General features: G+C 38.8%; 1 protein-coding gene across 4 annotated transcripts in view; it reads right to left on the bottom strand.

The window, feature by feature from the left end:
- Positions 1-11511, bottom strand: part of DOP1B (DOP1 leucine zipper like protein B) — a 50018-nt gene that overhangs the window by 21080 nt on the left and 17427 nt on the right. For 3 of the 4 annotated variants that reach the window (XM_075432231.1, XM_075432240.1, XM_075432258.1), the window contains 10 exons: positions 11195-11295; positions 10644-10758; positions 8013-8133; positions 7390-7509; positions 6704-6809; positions 6022-6213; positions 4482-5169; positions 2674-2945; positions 1676-1828; positions 551-651 (listed from right to left, as the gene is read on the bottom strand). In XM_075432231.1, the coding sequence (XP_075288346.1) occupies positions 551-651; positions 1676-1828; positions 2674-2945; positions 4482-5169; positions 6022-6213; positions 6704-6809; positions 7390-7509; positions 8013-8133; positions 10644-10758; positions 11195-11295 (1969 nt within the window). The remainder of the gene's footprint in view (positions 1-550; positions 652-1675; positions 1829-2673; positions 2946-4481; positions 5170-6021; positions 6214-6703; positions 6810-7389; positions 7510-8012; positions 8134-10643; positions 10759-11194; positions 11296-11511) is intronic. The other variant, XM_075432248.1, reaches the window with a different exon arrangement.

Consider the following 11511-nt stretch of genomic DNA (forward strand, 5'->3'; position numbering starts at 1 on the left):
CGATGGCTCATGTCTGCTAACAACAGCCTGATCATGCTCATTTTCCAGTTGAAGCCAAGTACACATGCCTTTGTAGAAGCAAGGCCATACATATACTGACACTCTAGAAGAGCAGCGTATTTTAAAATTCTTTCACATATTTATTTAGAAAGACTCTTAATGCTTTTTGTCTCATTTTATACAAAGGTTATGATCTCATAAATAGAAAGTAAAACTAGAAGATGATAATTTTTCTCCCCCCCAAGTGGCTGCTTCTATTTTCTTTGCAAAAAACCCTAACACACGCCAAGATAAAAAATGTCTGCTATGCAAAAACTTGTCTGCAAGCTACTCTTCATATATGAAGCTCTTTCTACTTCTACAGAAGCTTCCTTCAGATAGGAAAGTGCACCATGCACACAGAGTACAAGCAGGTTGAAGATCTTACTTTTGCTCATTTTTTGTTCTCTCTACAGAGAACTTTTTCCCACCTCAGAAAAAAAGAACAGAACAAAGCATGATATAATTAAATATATAAATAGAAGTCCAAGCCAGTGGAAATGGAAAATACCTATCAAAGGACCGATTGTGAGAAGTCACTCTGCTGCCTTGGATCTCTCTGGTCAGATGCCACATGACAGAGAATCTGAACAGTGCTTCCAGCCTTGTCCCCTTTGCAAGGAAACAAAACAGATACATATTTTTTGCAGCATTTATCTCCGAGTAAAGTTCTAGTGATTTTTAAACCTCTAGCAGAACACCAGTTATTGTGTAGATGACTGCTAACCCTTCTCAGGTAGTTTGAGAGCACTTATCTGTTTTGCAATAGACTAAACCAAAATGCCAGATATCCATGAATGCACAACCAAAACTTAACAGCCACCGTGTTTGTAGGAGCAAAAAAAGACATCCCAATACACCCAAAATGTATTTCAGGACTCTTGTGTGTAAACATTTTAGTCCTGGTTTGGTGTTAGGGAGGTTTAAAAGTTGGATGACAAACTGGAAGACATTGGTATATTAGGTAGTGTTTATTATTGGTAATTTTGCTTGAAAGCTTTTAAAAGATTTCCAAACTGTTAAGTTTCAAAATTGCAAGAGCAAAGATATGAAAACAATACTGAAGACGGAAGGTGGCTGGTTTAAGTTTTATTGTGCAAGGCAATTGTCACAAATATGCTGTAAGTTATTAAAGAACTCTTCTGTCATTAAACTAGGTAAGTGAAATAATTAATAACTGGCTCACTTAAAATACAGCATACTTCTTATGAGAACTAAATACTAAGGTGGACAAAGGGTCAACATTATGTTGACATACACTTACACATAATAAAGTCTTTTGTTGGAACATGAAGTTTACAAAATCAACACTATTTTAGAGTTATTGGTGGAGCTGGGTCAGTTTGGAAATACTGACAAAACCTGCAAGTTTTCAGATACTACACAATTTGGGTTGAAACTACTAAAGCTCCAGCACTGACTGATGGAGCTTGTATCTGGGGATTACGTTTAGCAGTAGTCCCATGATGAATAAATCCCAGGAAGTTGTAAAGGCATGGACAGAGTCTGTAAGACTCTTGGAAGTCAGAAGGACCATGGGAGTGAAGACTTGGGATGGAAGGGAACTGGAGACAGTCCAGGAAGCACTGGAACAACTGTACAGTGATGATGGAGCTTCAGTGAATACAGGACTTACTTTATCACGATCCAAAAGTGCGTGGCAGATAATGTCTTCACAGATATTTGCTGATGGTGCCAAGCAGTGCAGCCTGTAGAACAGTTCCACACAGGCAATGTGATGCTCCCGTGTGTCTTTGTTCAGCTGATTCCAGAGCACGCAGGCTACCCTCTAGGGAAAAAATAACAACAACAACTGACAACAACTGTAGTAGTAATAATAATAATAATAATAATAATAATAATAATAATGTGCCATTTCTTCCCTGACTTAAAAGCTTCCCATTGCATAAATGTCCTCTATGACCAAGAGGGATTTCCTAATCATCTTTGTTCAGCAAAGAGCAAGAATTCAGGTCATACACTCAGACCTAAAGAAATGAAACTTTCTGACCTTAGTAGAAGAGGTAATTCAAATGTATGTGCACCAGAAGTTAAAAAAAAGCATTTCTGCTTCTATTTTCTGGGTCAAAACATCTCAGATTGTACATATGTCAGGCACAGCAACTGGCAACACAGTAATTAAGAAAAAAATCTTGGAACTAACCCTCATACCAACACTAATATCAATAAATGGTCAGGAGAAGGAAAGCAAGCATCTTTGAAATATATATATACTCATAAAACAAGGAGGATGGAATGTTTTCACTATTATTCACCCACTAATATTTTCTCTTATCTGAAAGCTTGGAGTGGTACCAAAGTTTTCTGAAATGTAGCTTTCAAGTTAATGAAACCAAACCCTTCAAGTCAGAAATCAACTATATCTACCCCCCAAGAATTTGGGCACAAAACCAATTAGCAATTTGAAAATAACCTGCCACTATTGAACATTCTGTTGGGAAACACACAAAGAAGAATGCAATTGCTTTTAATTCCTTGTGGAAGCAAAAAACCAGCAGTGTGTCACTGTAACACAGACACGCTGCCTCCAAACATCCCTGCAAATAACATTTGCTTTCCCCCCAATCCTTAGAGGTTTGCTGTAGCTGGACAGTACAAAAAGAAAATTGACACCTGGTAGAAATCTGTTTTCTCTGAGATGGTCTTCAGAACTCCAGGAGCAATGGGAGGAAGGGTGACCATCTGTAGCTTTCCAAAGAAGGGGTTGTGGCCAGACACTTTGTACCGCTTCATTCTGTCTTCTATCACAAGCGCCAGTGACTGGGAATGGTTGATCACCTCCAGCAGCGTGAAGATGGACACGTTCTGAACATAGCAGTCATTCACACAACAGCATATTGTCATTAAGGACTTCAGCCACAGAGGGAAGCTGGCATCACAACCTCCTCAGAAGATATGTGAGAAAAAAGTTTTTGAATAATCTCAAAGTTATGGTCATATTTCCAAGAATTCTTCAATTAGGCTCACAAGATCGAGACAAAAATGACTACCCAAATCGAACTGTCATGCTATCATCAAGTCCCTTACTTCAGAAGGGACTTGCTTCAAAGCAAGTTATATTCTTTTCCCTATTTCTCCCAGCAGGAAGCTCTTGCAGGACTTCAGTAACCCAGTAACTAGTGGATTTCTGCTTCACAGTTTATGTTTATTCACAACTAGTTTTTACAGCTGCTGCTTTCCAGCTGTCACTGTCGAAAACAACAGGTCTGCTCTTTCAGATAGCATTGAAGTGTACTGTTTCAGAAACCATGAAGCACACAAGAAACTGATATGGCTAACATCAAGTCTAGCCATCTTTGCCTCTCCTGAGTGAATAATCAGATAAAATTTTATTAAGGCTTGACTGGAGACAGTCTGAAGCATGAGTTCACACCTCTGGCTTCAAAACAAAATATTTTAACTGCTTTACTACCCCAACAAAATGAACATTCTTCCTTCTCTGCATCAGACAACTTCTGTATCACATTCAACCCAGACCTTCATTATCAAAGGTTCTCTCCTTTTGCCTTTAAACCTTACTGTATTCTCTGGGGTGTGCAGTTGAAAAGAATTTTGAAAATAAACTTCTGTAATCCTAGGATGACACTCCAAAGAAACACAATTATGAAATTATGTAAGCAAGCCTTCTAAGTTCAGCTACACTGCTGACCACATGGAAGGCACTGCAAATATGCAAAAGTGTCCATGTCAAGCAGACAGCTCACCCACGTAGATGATGTGCATGCCATCACTTTGCTAAGGAAGACAGCAGAAATTTGTAGTGAGGTGAGGAAGGGAACCCAGTTGCCAAGTTTCCCACCTCTCCATTCACTGCAAACCTATCTTCTCAACTAGCCTTCAGGCCAATAACTGCTCCTGCCAAAGGTAATGAACTTGAATTCCCAGAACAAACAGACCCTCCAATTATAGAAGATTATTCTTGTATGTTAGCTTACATCAGACTCCTTTGAATTCTGAGAGTTAGGGAAAGAGCTGTCTTTGCTTATGTTATGGTTTAGAACTCCATTTTCCCACCTTCACCCATCTTCCTCTAACATACCCTTTTTTTTTGGCGGTGGGATGGGACAGGGCGGGATAGGAGACAACACGGACTGGGGGGGATGAAATTCCTGAAAATCCTGAACCATGCCACAAGCCTCTACAGGCCAGAAGGTCATTTCATCCCTTCAGCTACAAGTTTTTTAGCGAAAGCTTTCAAAAGAATGTGAATTTTAAAAGCTTGGTAAAAATTGTCCCTCAGCTGCAAGACACAAAACACATGCTGAGGTGGGTAAGTCTCTTAACTCACACGCAACTTGCCTTCAGCCCTGTCAAAAGGCATTACTACTGGCCCTGGTCACATTTCTTGCAAATAGACAAGCTCAATTTGCTATTTGCATCCTCACATGTTCAAGCTGCCCAGTAAAGGAATCTTTTCTTACCAGGAACTTGAAACAGAGAGAGATACAACTGTTCCATCTCCTCCTCTGAAAGATAGACTGGGAATGTGGTACAATCCAACAAAAGGTGACAAGCCGCAGCAAAAGCTTCCTTGCAGTCAGCTCTAAGGGGTCCCAAGACAAGCATCACTTGTTCTAAGTCCCACTCTTCTTCCTCCTTTTCCTTTTTATTACCAGAGTTGCGGTCAGAAGGATTAGAATTCTTGTTCTTGAATGGTGACCCTCGAACTGAGAACAAGTCTGAAAGCATTTGTTTAAACTGAGGTACAGTGATTTGCTTTGCATCCCATGGGCTCTTTTTCTTGCTAGCACTTTCAGGGAATCTATAGCCATTCTCTTTTTTGTCTTTTCCACTCAGATTCATTGCTGAGATGCTTTCACTACTTGTTTCTTGAAATTGCACCCCAAAAATGTATTTACTGGAGAACTTGGCAACGAGCTCTTGGATACAATACAGTGTCTTCTGAATGCTCCCCCCTTTCTTCCAGACATCATCTCTCTCAGGCGTCACAGTTGGCACCCCCAAGTGCTGAGAGAGCTCTGGGGAGGAAGCACTTAGACCAATGCCACTGTCTTCCGATTTCAGGGGAGGGAATGGAGTCTCATCCTCCTCCTGCAGCACAGACTTAGTCTCCAGGGTAATATCCACATTTTCCTTCTTCACTGGGCTCTAAAACAGGAATGTTAATGTGGTTAATGTGGCACTGCGTAGATCATTTTAAACTATGTAGAACTGTGGCAGACACTGGAGAACAGCAATGACAGAAAAAAACCCCATAGTATTTGCAATTTCCAGATACAGATCACTTTTACAAAATCATGAGACATAGTCTTTGCAAGCAGTTCAATTCAATTGCATTTAAAACCTAACAAAAGTTTGTATAATTGTCACAGCTTCATTCATCAAACGCCAACAGAACAAAAGCTACAGATACTTAGAAAATCGAAATGTTTCCTTAAAGTCAATTCACCACTAGAACAGTATTACATATGTTGGATTATTTCTAGTCAAGTGCATGTATTTGCTCTGCTGCAAAACATTGGCAGGCTGTGCTTGTATGACTGGTTTATGCCATCTATTCCTCATTCCCTATCATGGTCTCTTGCTCACAAATAATGCCACACTGTGTTAAACTAAAATATTAATTGAAAGCCTTGCAGACCTAACCAGCTATAAAGCTGGGTTTGATTTGGCAACTCGAATCTTTAGCAACTGCATGATGCTGAAGTGCCTTTTCAAAACCATTAAGATCACATTCTTTTCAAGAGGTAGGATTATAGCCCCAGTTTCAGACAAGACGATACTCCTTCACTGTCACAAATAACTCAAAAAAGTCACAACTGAACACCCAGTAAAAATAACAAGGCATCAGATAGCTCTGGAAGGGGCCAAAGAAGGTAAGTTTAAAAAATCTTTACTGCTGCAGTTATCATCTAGGTTTAAGTGAGGAGAATTAGCATTTTAAAATATGTTATGTTACTAACAATTTTAAACATCTGTAAGTACTGGAAAAACACCTACCCCATTTCCACTTCCTGTCTCAATGTCCAAATAGGAAGGGGGCATTTGCACTTTGCTAAGCACCTTAAAACAGGTCTTTAAGGCATGAGTGAGTTCTGGTAAACCTAACACTTCCATATTTTCCAGGAGAGACTGCACCATGTAACTGAGCATCTGTGGAAGATACTGAGTCTGCACTTCAGAGTAGAGTTCCTAAAATAAATAAGCATTGTTTAAAATAGTTATCACATATTATTATTCAGCTGTCTAGCAACACTGACCAATGATTGATAAAGTTAGTTCATGAATGGTTAAGCTGTACAAACTTGCTTCAGTGCTATTCCTTTTTCCTTCATTGTACATGATGAACACTGAATCATACCCTAAAAATCTTACAGTAGTCAGCCAACTACTAAGAGACCAAAAAGTCCCAGGAAATTATTTACTCAAGAAGCAAAAGGTACACTTTTTCATTCCTTTGATAGAATCACCATATTTTAAAATGCAGACAATTTTTATTTTGCTAGGCAATAGTACAGGTAGCCATATATAAGTCAGCACATAAAGCTATACTTTGCAGGATATAACATGTATATGCACATGTATGTCAATTGGCCTAGTTTCATTTCAGGTAATCACAATATGAATTATTTGATTTTAAGTTTCTGAAGACTTCAAAGCAGTTAACTTCAGGTTGCCTTACCAAAGGAATTACGTCAAGAAGAAACACCAATAGTGTGCAGAGCTCTGAAACTGTAGGAGGAGTGCTAATATTTTCAAGAGCATATCTCATCTGTGTGGATTTGTTTCTGGATTGAGAGAAACATTATTATGTAAGCTTTTTTCTTGTCAAAATCCTTGTTACAATAAAAAAATTTCATTAAAGCCAGCACAAAATACTGAACAGCTAGGCTTTCTGAAGCAAAGTAAAATGGGACTTCTAATATAGCAGGACAAAACATTCTGTCAAAACCACATCAACTGTAGCTTACATGTGGGATGCTAAAGTGCTTCCAATTTTCAGATTGAATCTCTATACAAAATCTTACTAAAGTATAATCTTATGTTCTATTTAGAAAGAGATAAAAAGATAGAGATCTTAAAACACTTGTTCTTCCGGGGAAGACCTCTCTACCTCCCCTCGCAATCCTTTTCCTCGTTCAGCTGTCATTTTGAAAGTAATTTCTTTTCTTCTCAGGTTGCTAGTTTCCATCTACTTGTTTACCTGTTTGCCTTCTTCAATTACTTTAGGATGCAACTTACATATCTGTCTAACATGTATTATATCCCTTCCAGAATTTAAATGCTTCAGTAAACTTCATTATCTTACACAGATAGCTCTTAAGAGGCATTTTTAAGAGGAGCACTATTGTTTGACAACATAAACACCTGAAAGAATCTTCGAAACATTTGGTCATGTAATCCCAAAGAAAATCCGTGCTTAAGGATGTGATCAACAAATTGACTGTCTTGACAATTTCCGAAGCATTTTTGTTCTCTTTGATCGCACTGTGTCAAAGGGAAAAAAAGGAAAAAAAAGAAACAGATGTCAGTGAAGATTCTAACAGCATGTACATTACAGTATTAGCTGATGTGTTCTAAAATCTTTTTCCTCTTCTCTACAAACTAAAAGACATTGATTGTTTTAAATCAAGGATTAAGTCATTCCGGAATAGCTAGAGTTTGAGCATCTTTCTACCAGGTGAAAGAAATCAAGCCTTAAACTTGGAAAATCAAAAGGCTAAGAGTTCTGTTACCAGACCGATTCTTGGCCAATATAGCTGGATTTAATCAACACCTGTCACATGCAGTGTACTTAATTTTCTTCTCTGACAATCAAGGAGAAATCAAGCATGTGTGGGGAAAAAGGAAAGTCACAGAAAAATCTCATCTTCTCTATAGAAAGTCACTTTGTTAAAAACATAACCTTCCTTAAATTGGTTAGATTTTAATAAGTTCGCTTAATATAAATGATAAAGTTTCAGTTCACAGTTGAAAACTTGTAGTTATACCTTGCAAGTATGTTGCCACTTTGATTGTAGCTAAGTTTGAGATCAGAACCAAGTGCGTCTTTGCAGTAGGAATAAAAGGCTCTAATAACTTCAAGGAACAGATCCCCAACAACCTGTGGTCCTACAATTGAAGGAAAAAAGAATCCAGTAGTTGCACCAGAGTGATTGCTAGGCAGCTCAGTTACAAACTTGTATAGACTTAAATGAGGGGTAATTAGACTAAAAAAACAATCACCCAAATAGGAAGAAAAATGCTTACGTGGCTTTTTAAAATGTCAGATTTTCTAGTTACTAAAATTTAATAAAATTAATTATGTAGTTAAATATTTGTGGTGTTTTTTTTTTTTTTAATTCTAGTTAAATACTACCTGTTGTTCATTTTAGGAACTTTTAAAAGTGATACTTGGAAAGCCATAGCACTGGCTCTACATTACACTTAAGTCACTTCAGTAAGGCACCTACATTGCAATCATTTATAAGTGGGCATAATCATAACAATAAACCTGCAGTTCATGTGCCAACAATAATCACCATGTCTGTATCCGTAAGGAAAACAAACAGATTTCCCAAAACATGTTTAACATAGTAGCCTTGATTAAATTTTGAGGGACAGAAGCAAACTCAGCAAGTTCAAATGCCTAAATATCCTAAATATATATCAAAAATGCATATTTATGAACAGTTTTAAGAAGAAAGTATGTTAGGTGTGTGCTGACAACTCCGCTCAATTTTCAAGTCAGCACTTTTTTGTTTTATCTGAAATCATCTATAGAGGAGGTGAACAAATAATAAGTACAATAACCTAAACAAAGCATTCCCATGAGTGCTTCTAAAAAGGAAGAAAAAAGTTAAAGTGACTAAGAGTAGCAGAAAAGGTCAAAGATTCTTGTTATGTTTTAGTTTGCTACCTTTAAAAAAAAAGTTGCATCGCTAAACCCATTTCAAAAGGAAGTGAAAATCATATTGGCTGAAGGCTCAAGAAGTTATATTTTGTGTGCTGACTTGAACAGAAAGATTAAACTGAATAATGCACTTCGGATAAACAACCCTTATTTGTAGTTCAGATTAATACTGATTGTCAGCCAACTAAAACATACAATAGGGTAGTTATTTGTAATCTACTTTCTAAACTAGATTACTCAAGAAATTGATACTGTAACAACCTTAGCCAACTGTCTCTTCTTCAGCATTTTTGTCAGTAATTAAAAATGCTTTATATAAAAGGAGTTATCATGATAGATTTTTGTTAAAACAGCTGAAAAACAACTAAAACCAGCAGAAGGAAACATCAGCACTGCTGTCGTACAAACAGACCAACAACTGCTTTACTAAGGTAGCATTTATTTGTTAGATAAGCAATACAGAATCCTCATTTCTCCTGGCAGTGCTTTGATAATATTTTAACAGGGCATGTGCTTAAAAGGACCTTCCTGACCAATGAAAGAGGATAAGCTTACCAGACACAGGAGCCTGCAAAACCAACTGCCGCTAAAGCATTTAGTCTCAGCACACGAGTTTTATTTAAAGTCTGCAGGCTCAGTCAATGGCAACATCGTACCCCACCCAGGATAATACCTAGAACAACACTTTGGGATACAGTCAGTCGCTAAAGACTCTATTAGCTTCCAACAAATACCAGTTAACCAGTCCACAGGCTTCTCATACCTGTTAGATTCACACAATGTAACTTCAAATATTTATCTGTATGTGGTTCTTACAGAGTATTATTAAATCCTAAAAATTTGTCAAGTCACTTTGGCTTAATTTTTTGATGCAGAAAGCAGAACTTGCCGTTTAAAACAAGGGCTGGCAGAGCCTCACCCTTCTGGTGCTGGCAACTTCACGTACACAACAGGACAGACATGTGACAGTCAGGGAAGAGGAGGAAATTCTTCACAGCTCAGTCATGAAATCTCAAACTGTAGCTCCCACCGCAGTGTCAGGCCAGCAGAAGCCAGCAGCGCTGCTGACAGAGGCACCCTAACCTCCCCACACCCGTAAGAGGTTATTGCCAGCTGGAGCACCCGCAGGTAAGCGGTGCTGCCCACGCCGGCAGCAGTACCACCACAGACCAGCTGCCTGTGTGACTACAGCGTCTGGAAAAGCAGCGCGGTCATCAGGGTCTGACGCAAGTGTACAGGAAGGCCTGCGAGCACAGCCAAGCGCTGGAAAATCCCAGGCAAGAGCAGTGCCCGTGGTTTTCCAGACAGAAGCCGCTTTATGAGACAGAACAACAAGAAGCCTAACAGTATTTTAGAGAATAAGCTCCAAGGAATGAGCTGAGCAGAATATTGCGACCAGGGCAGAAGTGGTTCTTTTTAACTGGCCCGTCAGCTTGCAGTTCTGGGCATGGAAGAGCGTTATCCTCACTAGGATATGCCCACCCTATGCAGTGGAGTGCTCTGCAGAAGAGCCAGAGAGAATCTGGAGAGGCTGCTTGCTCCAGAGCTCTGCTCTGAACCAGGCCCAAGGCAAGGAACGCAGCCCCCTGCACACTAACACACAACGCACACACAGCCAGAATTAGGACGAAGCGTGCAGGGCGTTGTCCCGAGTCCAACCGTCCAAGGCGAGGAACACCAAGTTGTAACAGTCGTCAGCAGTCGTAACAGAAGTGACAAGCAACATTACCTATTTCAGGTTTGTCAAGGAGACTGATGAGGATGCGGAAGGGTTTCAAATAAGCTTGATGCTGTTCCTCTGTATCAGACTCTGGGAATTTCTGCTGTAAAATTTCAATCAAACTCTAGCAAAAAGAAAATATAAAATGTTATACGTAGAAGAGAGACGGCCATTTTATTAAGAACTGAAGTGTTTCTAAATTACATTTTGTTTAATACCGACTACAACTGAACTTCAATTTTCCATACAGGATAGACAAATCAATGACATCTTCTCATCATCTGTGCTCAAGAGCTTATCTTCTTCAGGGCAGCATTTTTAAATTATTCAGGTACCCTTTGGTTTCAATAGATTCTGTTTGTATTGTAAGCACATAGAATATTGGGATAAATATAGGACAGTGGCCATTCAGAGAGATGAAAATATAACCACCAAAAGGATGCTGTCTTTAGGGACAGAAAGCGAAGGACAAACGAAGTGGCACAGTGAACAATTCTAGATGCAGTTTGCAATAACATTTGAAAGGACCATAAATACATCTGCATACAATGAACACCAACCTCAACTAAAAGATCTTTAGAATATTTTCCAAAGAAATAAATAGCATGGTCTTCAGAAGTTGTTAAGTCTGAAGCAAAAGTACCACCTTTAATATCAGAGCCTACAAGATAAACAGAGGCATCAGGAGTACAGAGAAACACACACGTCATTTATACAAATATTGAAATTACACTGCATTTTTAACCTTTGTCATTTCAACGCTTTGCTGGAAACTAACTCACTTACTGCCCAAGGACAGCCTGCGTATCACAGTTTGAGGCATCCAGATGTGCTGTACTGAACATAAATGAAACCCAAGGCCAGATCCAGACACATG

This window comes from Opisthocomus hoazin, chromosome 1 (genome assembly GCF_030867145.1).
Source record: "Opisthocomus hoazin isolate bOpiHoa1 chromosome 1, bOpiHoa1.hap1, whole genome shotgun sequence".
Classification (NCBI taxonomy): Eukaryota; Metazoa; Chordata; class Aves; order Opisthocomiformes; family Opisthocomidae; genus Opisthocomus; species Opisthocomus hoazin.